Here is a 12,983-nt window from a genome sequence, read left to right as displayed (position 1 = left end):
GTCTATGAAATATAACAGTGTCTGAAAGATGCAACAGTGTGTATGAGATGCAACAGTGTCTATGAAATATAACAGTGTCTATGAGATGAAACAGTGTCTATGAGATGAAACAGTGTCTATGAGATGCAACAGTGTCTATGAGATGCAACAGTGTCTATGAGATGCAACAGTGTCTGACAGATGCAACAGTGTCTATGAGATGCAACATTGTCTATGAGATGCAACAGTGTCTATGAGATGCAACAGTGTCTGACAGATGCAACAGTGTCTATGAGATGCAATATTATCTGTCACACATAACAATGTCTGACAGATATATCTTTCTATGATTCTAACCCTAATTACATTTTTCGTAAAAACCTATATTTAAGATTTGCAATTAACACCCTTTTTTCTCTTCCAATAATGCACAAAACCAAGATTTGACATCAGATTTAAAATCTCCATCAAGTCTGCTTTCCAAATCCGCTGTCAAAACTTGAATATCTCAATTAATTAATGATATTCAGATATTGCGAATAATCTTTAGGTAAAGAAGAAAATTTAGGTTGTAAAATCATATAAAAATGTAGTTAGAGAGCAAAAATTATGTTTGAGTGGATCTCCATGTCGTAGTGGATCTAGATGTTTGAGTGGCTTTAGATGTATGAGTGGTTTTCAATGTCAGTGTGGATCAAGATGTCTGGGAATAAAAGTAAGTCGTAGGTTAATATAAGTTTGATATTAATGTAAGTCTGACTTGAAATGTAAGTCTCGGACGAAAGTAAGTCTGACTTGAAATGTAAGTCTCGGACGAAAGTAAGTCTGACTTGAAATGTAAGTCTCGGACGAAAGTAAGTCTGACTTGAAATGTAAGTCTCGGACGAAAGTAAGTCTGACTTGAAATGTAAGTCTCGGACGAAAGTAAGTCTGACTTGAAATGTAAGTCTCGGACGAAAGTAAGTCTGACTTGAAATGTAAGTCTCGGACGAAAGTAAGTCTGACTTGAAATGTAAGTCTCGGACGAAAGTAAGTCTGACTTGAAATGTAAGTCTCGGACGAAAGTAAGTCTGACTTGAAATGTAAGTCTCGGACGAAAGTAAGTCTGACTTGAAATGTAAGTCTCGGACGAAAGTAAGTCTGACTTGAAATGTAAGTCTCGGACGAAAGTAAGTCTGACTTGAAATGTAAGTCTCGGACGAAAGTAAGTCTGACTTGAAATGTAAGTCTCGAAAGTAAGTCTGACTTGAAATGTAAGTCTCGGACGAAAGTAAGTCTGACTTGAAATGTAAGTCTCGGACGAAAGTAAGTCTGACTTGAAATGTAAGTTCGGACGAAAGTAAGTCTGACTTGAAATGGAAGTCTGATTCTAAATGTAAGTTCTAGACTAAAGTAAGTCTGATTCTAAATATAAGTCTGATATTAAGATAAGTTTGTAACTAAAATTAAGTCTTATTCCAAAAGCAAATTTAATTGTATAATAAGTCTGGATCTAGAGTAAGCCTTAGTCTACAGCTATTCTGTGTCAAAAATAAGTCACGAACCATAGTAAGTTTCGGACTAGAGTATGTCTGTAATTCGAATCATTCATATTCTTCAATTATCCCGCCAAAAAAATTATCGTCTTTTTATCATACCATAGTTTTTATCAATCTCGTTCTACTAAAAAACCTTTATATTGGTGATTTCTTTGTTAAACCCGTATTTTTTCATGTGAATCTTATTGTATAAACTCTAAAAGTTCAATTTCCGGTCGAAAAAAACTTGAAAACAATTTGTATTCGACGAGTTAAAGAGCTCTATTTATTCTAAATTTTCCAAAAAAAATTAGATTTCGTTTTTTCGCTTCAAAAAATGTTGTTTTAAGTTTTAAAATTTGTAATTCAAAATTTTTTTGGAAAGATTTACGATTTTTTAATACTGCGAATGAGTTTTATTTTACATACTCTATTGATAAATCATATTTTTGTCGAGATATAACTTTTTTTTAAAAAAATTATATGCAAAGAGTGTTATAGAATTCTAGAAGGTATAGTGCATAATTTGAAGTATACTATCAAATAAAGAAATTTTACAGTTTTTTAGTTTTATTTAGATGTACGTTATTTTAGATGGCTTCGTCGAAAACAAAGCATGTCTGTTAAGTTTATTCTTAACATGGTAAATAAAATGGCAACGAAGCCCAGTGTACTGCGTCTTATGCCGTAGTTTTTGTTATCTTCATACTCAAATACAACAAATACAAATAGATTTATTACGAAAAAACGTATAAAACAAATGATATATTTATTTCTAGACAAGTTGACGAACATGTAGCGCAACTGTATCGCTTTAGAGAACAGTTCTTCCAACACCTACTCATTCAGTGAAAGATTTAAGAAGAACTCTTACTCGACCTTAACTACCTACGCTTTGCTTGAACAATTCCCAACGAGGTTACTATAAGGTTGCAAGTCTTGTCAAAATGTAGTATGCAATACGTTGGGGAAAAATAGATATATACGAACAAACTACTACAGTCTAGCAACTAGTCTTTAAGTGTAATGTATTTTTGCTACAAAGAGCTCATAACGAAGTCAAATTTTGCAATTTGATGTCAAAACTAGCTAGTTGTTGAATCAAATAGCGTTGTGACTTTGTATACATCACGATCTTGTGGTATCAGAGCTGTACTGCTGCAGACTAATTCAACTAAACATGAGCAAGATTGGGATTTCTATTCTCTGGGGTGCGAGGCTCGTCCAAAGTTCAAGCAGCTACAGTGTTTTGGATCACCTAAAGAACTTTGGGAATTCAGTTATTACGTAAATTTCTCAAGATGAACTTGAGAGCAGCGCAGTTATAACGAAAGTCTCTGATGAAAGGCAATGATTTCTTTCATGAATGATCTAACGTTAGCTTGAAATCAGGAAAAGAGACTATTGATGACTTACTTTCCATCGATGGTGCACAACAGCAGGGAGGGGATTGGTGGGTTTGGGGAAATTCGCTGAGGCACTAGTGTCCGGATTGTTCGTCAAATAGGTTTCCTTTCCTATAAAGAAATGACACTTTTTTGGCGGCTTATTGACTCAGAAAAATTTGAGAGTTAACGAATAATTTTGGCGCCAAAAATAATTTCTCTTAATTTATTAAATTTAATATACGCACATCCATAAGTTATGCTATTTTTTCTATTTATTTTGTTCTAAAATTCTAAATATTTTTTTTTCATAACATAAAATATGATGTCTAGTCTCATTTACATAACAACATGCCTTAGAATATGTTTTTTATTCTTTTTGTCACTTTAAATTAAGAATAAAAAGATAATTTAAATTGAATATTTGCGATTATTCTCACTAATGCTGCTTCCTCTTTTATTAGGTAGACAACAAAAAGTTAGCCTTGGACTCCCATATCAGATTTTTGATTGGTTGCGTATATAATGAGCTGGGATTGATAGACGAAAACCCAGTGAGAAAATTTTTGACGCCGCTAAATTTCGAAATAATTAATGTTTTTTTTCTTAGATCATTTTTAGATAAATTGAATTCCTACCATATTTATGAAGGAAATACTATTTAAAAAGGAAATGCCTAAATTGGTCATACTCAATATCGAAATTAATTTCATTACATTGTCAAGCCAATATATGAGCATAAAATCAAATTAGTTAGGCATATGCATCTCATTCTCAAACTAAATAATTCTGAATATCAACATTTTAGAAATTTCTTTTGATGAATCTCGAAAGATCAGAATATTAAACATGAAAAAGAGGACACCCATGCAATATAACAATGATTTATGAAGTAAAATAAGGCCCAATAAAGACATATCTGAAAAGGATCTGTCACTTTTGTAATCGAGTCTTGAATTGAAAAACTCTGTTTGGTCGTTCTTTTTGCAAATGTCTACTCAGGTCCCAACAGGTGATGAAAAGAAGGAGATCATTGAGGATCTTCCAGTCCAGAAGATCCGCCTTACAATCACATCTTCTAAGCTTCCAAATCTTCAGCGCGTTGTCGGCAATCTTATGGGCAAGCTGAAGAAGGGCAATCTTGAAGTCCGCGGACCAATCCCAATGCCACGCCGCCGCCTGCGCATCACAACACGCCGTGCACCATGCGGTAACGGTACAGAAACCTATGATCACTTCGAGCTTCGTATCTACAAGCGCGTTATTGATTTCCAGGGCACAGCTGAAGCCGTCAAGCAGGTTACTCAGATCGCTCTTGAACCAGACGTTCATGTCGAAGTTTCAGTCATCACTGAGTAAAATAATTTTTTGAAATTTCTAATATACTTCAAATCTCGAATGAGATTTTAAATCGAAAAATTAAATACTTTTAAATGCTAGACTTCCCATAAAAATACATAAAGCTCATTATACCTCCATCATTTTTGAATTCAATTGGACTAATTCTACTATTACATCTATATACAACTATAGGTATCTTCATTTTAGAGATTTATTCCTTTCTGAGGACTATTAATTTTAAAAAAGAATATCATTTTTTTTGATAAAAGACACAACTCACTTGCATTAATGTCCAACCTCCAAACTTTCATTTGTTGAGTATAACCAGTGATAATATTTAAAAATTTTTCTCTTTCTTAAATTATAATAACAATATGTCATGAAAGATGGCCTTCTGCACAAACATGACCAGTTGTTTGATATTTCCACACATTTCAAAAATTTGGAAAAAATGCGAATAAATTTTTAGGATCATTATTATTACATAGGCAATACTTGCTGTGCTAAAGTTAGAACTAGGATAATAAGAACATAGCATGCAAATAAGGGCAGAAAATAGAATATTTTGTTTCAATATATGATTTAAGTTACAAATTCTCACATTATTATGAATAGACTGAGTCCAATCTTCTAGCATCTATGATGAGTAAAGTAGCTACCTGTTGTTGCTCTCATTCAACAAGATGAGGAAAAATGTCTTTGAAATTCCAATTGAAAGGGTTTGTTTGCAATAAAATGCCCAAGTTTTCTCTGATACACAGACCATATACAAGAAAACTCTCTCAGGGCATTATGAAAAAAGCAACTGATCAACAGACACAAGCATATTTTGGACAGTTTAAGATTAAAAATAGTTCAAAATATAAATCAACAACAGATATTCCATTTCCAGAGACACATAACGAGTTTTTAAAGACACAAGCATTTGAACCAGTCGAAACTTTAAAAGCAAAACAAATTTTAATGAAAGATTCACATAGTATTCACTCTTTAGTTCTCAAGCCATTATATTTCCTTTTATTATCAATTTTGACATTATCATTGCATATGCTTGGCATCAAGAGGAGATATAATTTATATCTTACGATAATATTTTTCGTTTTAACTTTAAGTAACATTTTCTTTGCTATTCTTGAGATTATTAAGCGCAGAAGAAATACCACTCGCGAAATATTTATTCCTGTTAAACAACAAAAGCAAGAATTTGATCTTCAAAATCCATATCTCAAATTTGTTAAAGATAACTCAACAGTTGTTCCTCTTCCTACTGCTGTTTCGAATGCTGCACTCGATCTCTACCGTCCATTTGTTCCATCAGACCGTCCAACAGCTTCATTTCAATCAAATGTCAATACTCTTTCAATCGACACTTCTATCGACCAGCTTGCGGCGGATTCCCTCAGATCTCTTGGTCTTTCCGACTCAGAGTACGGCCAATACCTTCTCAACTTCAAGACTTTCATTTCAAATATTATTCTCAAGAAATTGGTCAAAGAATTACATTCAGACAGTCATCTTATCGAAGCTATAGTATCATTACCCGCATACGAGAACCACCGCGAGTACGTTATCGAGAGAATCAAGAAACTGGCCGCATCTCAATATTTGGCCGGTCATTTTGGCGACCGTGGCGATCGTTTCAAGGACTCAGAGTGGAACAGCGAGATGCCATCCGACAACCAGATCCTCATGCATGTTTTCGGAACATGGCTTTCTTATTTCATGAGCCACAACAAGAAACATCATCTTACAAACATTTTCAAGACGAAATTCGTCACTTTAAAGAGAGATCCTTCTCTCGAGTCCACCCAGGGACAGTTGCTTTGTGTCGAAGACTGGGTAAGATTCTATGTTCTCGCAAAAGATAAAAAGACCGGCCAAACCAGAAGATTTTGGGCTTTTCCAGGAAGAGATTCGATGTATTCCGCGCTTGTAATCTTCTTCTACATCATCAAGAGAGATGAGAACAATATCCTCGACTGCGCTGATTTGCAGGTCGAGCCAATTTGTATGGATAGAGTATTTTCAATGTCAAGATTTGAATAAAAAAATATAGATTTATCATTTTTTCTTTTTTTTATACTTTTTTTTTGGTGAGTGGAATATAGTTAAAACATGCTTTGTAGTCACAAGAAATTTTGTTTAAATGATTCTGTATACAACACTAGAGCAAATAGTGACACTTGAATCGGATCTATCCTGAATAATTTTAAATTATATAGTATGAACAAACTTTTGCATCCCTTAACGCTTATATGCAGCTCATTCGATGAAAAAGTATAACTTATATTATCAATTGTAAGATCAATTTCTTTGGCTTAAAGCTTTATAGATAATCTTTTTGATGTATTATGATTTTGTTTCCCATCACACATCATCATATATGTTTATACTTAATTATTTACGAGAAATGACATAAAACATCAATGTATATGCAATATTCCACATATACACTGAATTTCAATATTTTTTGATTAAATATATTTTCTTAAATCTTGCTAATACCTTTCATCTTCTTGGATGTAATCACTTAAATAGATGCTTTGATCAATGGACTCCTTTACCTTTGATCAAATCAGATAATCTTGATTCTATCGTTATGATCGGATATTTTTCGATTTTATTGAATGATAAGAATCCCTCCTCCAAAAGAAAATCAAAACATGAATTGACATCCTACCATCATTTTAGTATTACGTAGAATTTTAGCATGTCTTTCAATTCATCAGATTGTTCCAATTTAGCCAATTGTGCATTCAAATCAATTAAACGTGGAAAATTATTTTTATATGCTCAATATACTATTTTCTATAAGAAAGCAGAATTATCTTGATTGGCTGCAATATTTGACACAAACAAAGGAGAAAAATGTTAAAAACGAAACTTTCATAATATTTTGCATAGAATCAAGATTTTCTTCATAATTATACTAAAATCCATGATCAATCTTAATGCTCTCAAAAATTCCGGTAGATCTTTTGTAAAGCAATTAGCCAAATCATATTGAAGAAACTACTGTCTAGAGGTTTTTAATTCACTAACAATAGAAATAACGATACAGCACTCAAATTTGGACATGGGATTTGATTATCCTACTGAATAAATTCTGATAGCAATCAAAAAAATTTAAAATGTTGTTTGCACTTTCCGCCCTATCAGGCGCTGCTCAGGCACCAACAAGATTGCTTGAGATCACAACAAGACCATACTTATATGGATTGTCTCAGAAGTTAGGCAGACAAATCACAACTTTCAAAGATATTCCAGAAACCGAATTCCAATCATGGAAGGAAAAAGGTTTCGAATGGGTTTGGTTCATGGGTGTTTGGCAGATTGGTGAATACGGCCCACAACATGACAGAACAGATCCAGGATTAAAGAAATCCTTCGATACAGTTTTACCAGGCTGGACAAACGACGATGTTATTGGCTCCCCATATTCCATCACTGAATACAAGCTCAACAAGCAACTCGGTACCGAAGAAGATTTGAAGTGGCTCCGTGAAAAACTTCATTCTTATGGAATGAAGCTTATGCTCGACTTCGTTCCAAACCACTCCGCATGCGATGCCCCAACCATCACATCAAAGCTCAACTTCTACGTCCGTTGCCCACAGGGTCAATCAATTGATCCAGCCAAGTACATGAGCAACGGCATCGCTTATGGCTGTGGCATCTGGTGCGCTCCATGGACAGATGTTGCCCAATACAACTACGCTGATGCTGAATTCCGTCAACATCAGATCGACGTCCTTAAGTACATCGCTTCCCTTGCTGATGGCTGCCGCTGCGATATGGCTCACCTCATCATCAACGACGAATTCTGGAACTACTGGCAGACACAACTCTCATCTTGGGGCTATTCCAAGCCATCTACAGAATTCTGGGCTGATGCAATCTCTGCTGTCAAGGCTGTTTATCCAAACTTCAAGTTCATGGCCGAGAGCTACGGTGATGTCCTTTCCAAGCTCCATTCCTTTGGATTTGATTGGGCATACGACAAAGACCCACTTGACAAGATCTACAAACACGATGTCAAGGGCTACCAGCAGTACGTTGCTAACCACAACCTTGACTTCTTCTCAAAGACAGCTCACTTCACAGAAAATCACGATGAACCACGCGCCATTTACAAATTCTGGAACTGGAATCCAGCAGCAGACTGCGCAACAGCTACATTACTTACACTCCCAGGCTTGAGATTCTTCAATCAGGATCAATGGCTCGGATACAAGAACAAGATCGACGTTCACCTTCGTAGAGCAGTTTCTGAGAACCCACGCAGTGATGTCTTCTCATTCTACACACAGCTCTTCAAAGTTCTTGACACAGATGCACTCAAGAACGGTCAGTTCACACAGTTGTGGGTTTCTGGAAGTGATACAATCCCAGCATGGAAGTGGGTATCCGGAAACCAGCACATTTTGGTTGTCGCCAACTTCAATGAGAACACATCTGGCGGTTCTGTTGTATTGAGCGATGCTCCAGGATCAGGAAACATTGATGTCAAGGAATTAATGTCCGGAACAACATACCAGAGAGATGCCCAGACACTTCGTACATCTGGCCTCTATGTGGTACTTTCTCAGTACCAAGTTCAGGTTTTCCAGTACTAAAACCTCTTTCTAATAATATTTTTATATAAATCAACTCTTTTTTAAATTAATTAAAGACTCAATTGCTCGGAAGTTTTGCGTCCTATAAAATTCCTTTTTTTTATGAAGTTATAGATTTGTTTTTACTCAGAGTAGGTATATTAATTATATTCTATAAAACCAGGTGCATTGCATAGTACACATATAGTGTAAATAAATGCAAAGGTGTGATATATCGATGCTTTTTTACCATATAAATTCCCTTTTTGAATCAGAAAATTCATTCAAAAATATCAATAAAAATCAGATTTTGATTTGCAAAAAATAACTTTTTACTATCGTCCTGTGCCCTGTGGAGGCACCCTATAGTTCGAGCGGCGCCCATATATATCATATATTTTAAGCGCCCACCGTTCCCTATATAAAAAAGTCTATTAAAAAAAATTTTTTTTCTCCATAAAAGAAAAACAAACAATCTATGAATTTTTAATGATAATAAGAATGAAAGTTATACATATAGCGATGAAAGTATACTTGAGATAGTGTGTTTTCACAACTGCATCGTTTGTCTCAGATCCAATAAGCGTTGCAAGGTCAGGAACACCATCCATCGCGTACTTAAACTTAAGTTCTGGTATAGAAAGTGTTTTTACGATCTTTAAATCGCGATATAGTTGATGATCAATTGAATAAGGTGCTACAGGGTCTTCGTGAGGGCTTGGAGGTACAATCGATGATATTCCTGGTACGTAATCATTGAGATTACTCTTTGATCTGTAAATTGAACTTTGAATTACAATACAATCGTCATCTGACGAGTCCTGGCTGTCCTCTTCGAGATCAGATGATTCAGAAGTGTCCTTTGGAAGTACTCCTGAGCTCATACTGGCTGTAGAAATATCGCGATCTAATATCAAACCTGGTAAGTCATCAATGCTTCTTGTAATGACTTGTGTAGCTTGTGGATCGAGTTCGTTGTTTAATTTGATAACATCTTTGATGCAATTGTAAAGAATTGTTGTCATTTCTGATTTTATCTTCCATGAGATTCCGTTTTTGTATTTAATCATAAGATGCTCGCCTTCTATGTCTACAGAGACGATATCCGATATGAGTTCGTAAATTAGAACGTCGTCATCGATACTTTTCGTGATAACAATTTTATTTAAGGAAACGTGAATGATTCTTGTTGATTGCATGTGCCATTTATCATCAATTAGTAAGAATTTGATTTGTTCTGAGTGGCAACATGAGACAGCGGACTGTCCAAAGTGCTCTACGTATTTTTCGGCAGATTTTTGTGGAGTTAATGTAGAATTCTTAGTAATAATGTCTTTAGCAGCTATCAGAATGTTATCTGTGAAGCTAATGACCGACGGGAGATACTTAATGAAGGAGGTTTTTCGAATTTCGTCGTCTTTCTTGTCTTCCAGCAAGTAATTGTAACCAGCAGCAATACCCCAGTTCTTTTTAGAGAAAAATACAACATTATCGTTGATCTGAAGCTGACAACAGCCATAAAGGAAGCGAATATTTTCTGGAGTTGAATTTGAGAATTCGTTTGGAAGAATTCGGCGGTGCAACGTCAATTGCTCACCATTCCACTTATGAATAATGAGCGGCAGGGAGTTCGAACAGACTCTTGGGAAAATTTCATTCTTTCTCTTAAACGAAAGAACGAAAAGCTCGGGGTTTTCTAAGTTCATCTTGTTTATATTGCTTCCTATAGTATCCTTTATATCGAAATTAAACGTTTTGATATCGTTGAAACTCGTTCTGATATTAACTGATTGATTTCTCTGAATCAGTCTGAGCCGTATTCGCTTTCCTTCAGAAATTGCTGAAAAAGGCTTTGTTTCGTCTAATAACTCCCATTCTTTTCCTTTTTCTAATTTTATAAAGAAAAATTCAACATCAATTAATGAAACAACTTCTCTGGCAACATATTCCTTAAAGTTAGATCCTTTTGTTGTTGAAGCAACTTTAAACTTATAACTTGACGGTGGATCTGTCTCTGGAACAGTAACATAGACTTTTTTCATTGTAAAAATTATTTTTTCTCCCACAATTATCGACTAAAAAAAGTTTTATAATAGTTTTTGATAGTAATTATAATTTTTAAAAAATTTCTAAATGGGACATTATTGATTTTGTATTCAGTCACTTTTTGAACGATAAAAAAGTAATAAGGTTTTGAAGTACTTGCCAAAATAATGAGAAAACAATAAAAATTAAATTTCAATAATTTACATCAAATTTTATGATAATACATAATTTGGCAATAATCTACTTGGGCCTAGTTGTTAATTTTAATAGCAATAAATTTTCGTGAGAAAAATCATAAATATTTTGGAAAATTTGAAATTTATTAATTTTAGAAAAACTTAGGATGCTATACAAAGCAGCAGGGGCATAGAAATAAAGTATTCTTGATACTACCACCAATAATTTCCATTGTTATCCAAATATACCTGATTCTCTATTTGATCTATCATATACTCGAAAGCTGTTTTCCCAAAGTTATCCCTAACATTTTTGTCTGCACCATGAGAAAGAAGTGAAAGCAAAATTTCTATTTTGGACTTATGAAGAGCATAAAAATAAGCTGTTTGACCAAATTGATCTCTCAAATTGACATCTGCACCATATGATATAATTATTTTAGATAATTCGTCATAATTTAATAAGAGTGACATCATAAGTGCTGTTTTCATATATTCATTTACTGCATTGATATCAGCTCCATAAAATATAAGAGTTTCAAACACTTCAATGCTATTATTATTGGCTGAATGATGGAGTGGTGTGAACATGTGATTGTCCCTTGATTCAATGTCGGCGCCATTCAATATCAACATTTCAGCCATTTCAAACATATTTTTTTTTGATGCCAAATGAAGAGGGGTGCATCCATCCAAATCTTTTGCATTTATATCGGCACCATGAGAAATAAGCATTTCAGCTATTTCAATCATATTGTTTATTGATGCTAAATGAAGGGCAGTCATGCCTTTAGTTTGCTCTTTTGCATTAACATTTACATTTTGCGATAAGAAATATTCGCAAAGTGATCTAATTCCAAATGGCACTGAGTAAATAAAACATGTTTCGATATCACTTGTTTGATCTAAATAAGCCAAAAAAGCCCCAAGATTTCTGTATTTGGTACAAAACTCTGGAATGAATTTGATTTGGTACTCATTCATTAGAAATGTTATAAAGTCAATATTGTGCGAAATAATTGCAAATCCCATGCATAGATCATCTGGTTTTTGGACCTTCAAACACTCATTCATAATCTCTGCATTTCTACTCAAAAATGAAAAATAAAGACATTCAGGAGTGATTTTGCTGTTGTATTTTGTTCTCAAAAATTTAAAACAATTGGCAGCACCATAATAGCAACATATTTCCAGTAATGAATTTCCAATCTTGTACCCATTGCCTTTATTAATTTTGGGAAACAAATAAGTGGTGATACATATAGACTTACTATAATCTTCTTGCTCTGTACAAAAAATGAACGCCCTTATATCGTCATTAATAATTGCCTTAATAATGCTTTTTTCAAAAAATTTCATACAAAAATTAGCTATATCTGTTTCTGTGAATTCAAAATACTCTTCGTTATTTATAGTGAATCCATATTCTTTGTAAAGAAGGCAATCTAGAGTTGAATTAATAGGTCCTGTTAGCTTTGGATGATATTCTTCATAAATCATTTTGAAAAGTGTCCAATATGATTTAAGATATCGATTTCGAATTACGATATTTTGAAAAATCTGATTGATAATATCGCTTGGTGAACATTTCATTGTATCTATTAAATTTGTTTTGATTATATCATAAACTTTTTTAATTTCATCTTCATTTAATGCCTTCAGCTGATACAACATATCAAAGCCTTCTATATAATCTTTATATTTATTAGAAAGTGTAGTGTACCAGGGCAATGAAGTTTTGGCATCCATAAATTAAAATGAAGTGATTTTATCAGGAAAATATTTTTTAAAATTTTTATTAGACATTAGTCATCCATGTTTGAATTTATATAGAAAAAATATTATTTTGATTGCAATTCATATTGATAATATAATTTGAATATCCTATGCAAAAAAAAATAAAAAAAAAATAAAAATTGAGACTGTGTGGATTGATTGAAACAA

At 33.7% G+C, this 12,983-nt stretch overlaps 5 protein-coding genes across 5 annotated transcripts; 3 read left to right on the top strand and 2 right to left on the bottom strand.

The window, feature by feature from the left end:
* Window positions 1–3,839: 3,839 nt before the first annotated feature.
* On the top strand, window positions 3,840–4,345 carry TVAGG3_0602640 (Chain U Ribosomal Protein S10p/S20e; the record flags this gene model as incomplete). Its single annotated transcript, XM_001580752.2, has 1 exon — window positions 3,872–4,240. The coding sequence occupies one exon, from the start codon at window positions 3,872–3,874 to the stop codon at window positions 4,238–4,240; it is 369 nt and encodes a 122-aa protein (XP_001580802.1).
* Window positions 4,346–4,957: 612 nt separating this feature from the next.
* TVAGG3_0602630 (cytochrome B561, N terminal-containing protein) lies at window positions 4,958–6,279 on the top strand (the record flags this gene model as incomplete). Its single annotated transcript, XM_001580751.1, has 1 exon — window positions 4,958–6,268. One exon carries the CDS (start codon window positions 4,958–4,960, stop codon window positions 6,266–6,268), a length of 1,311 nt encoding a protein of 436 aa, XP_001580801.1.
* A 1,061-nt stretch (window positions 6,280–7,340) lies between these two features.
* TVAGG3_0602620 (alpha-1,4-glucan:maltose-1-phosphate maltosyltransferase family) lies at window positions 7,341–9,068 on the top strand (the record flags this gene model as incomplete). The annotated part of the gene is made up of 1 exon (XM_001580750.2): window positions 7,354–8,838. The coding sequence occupies one exon, from the start codon at window positions 7,354–7,356 to the stop codon at window positions 8,836–8,838; it is 1,485 nt and encodes a 494-aa protein (XP_001580800.1).
* Window positions 9,069–9,278: 210 nt separating this feature from the next.
* TVAGG3_0602610 (uncharacterized protein) lies at window positions 9,279–10,859 on the bottom strand (the record flags this gene model as incomplete). Its single annotated transcript, XM_001580749.1, has 1 exon — window positions 9,294–10,859. The coding sequence occupies one exon, from the start codon at window positions 10,857–10,859 to the stop codon at window positions 9,294–9,296; it is 1,566 nt and encodes a 521-aa protein (XP_001580799.1).
* Window positions 10,860–11,252: 393 nt separating this feature from the next.
* Window positions 11,253–12,788, bottom strand: TVAGG3_0602600 (protein ubiquitination; the record flags this gene model as incomplete). Its single annotated transcript, XM_001580748.1, has 1 exon — window positions 11,253–12,788. One exon carries the CDS (start codon window positions 12,786–12,788, stop codon window positions 11,253–11,255), a length of 1,536 nt encoding a protein of 511 aa, XP_001580798.1.
* Window positions 12,789–12,983: the final 195 nt, after the last annotated feature.

This window comes from Trichomonas vaginalis, chromosome II (genome assembly GCF_026262505.1).
Source record: "Trichomonas vaginalis G3 chromosome II, whole genome shotgun sequence".
NCBI classification, from domain to species: Eukaryota; Parabasalia; order Trichomonadida; family Trichomonadidae; genus Trichomonas; species Trichomonas vaginalis.
Note: the sequence above shows the minus strand (reverse complement) of the source record. Positions and strands in the feature narration are given on the sequence as shown.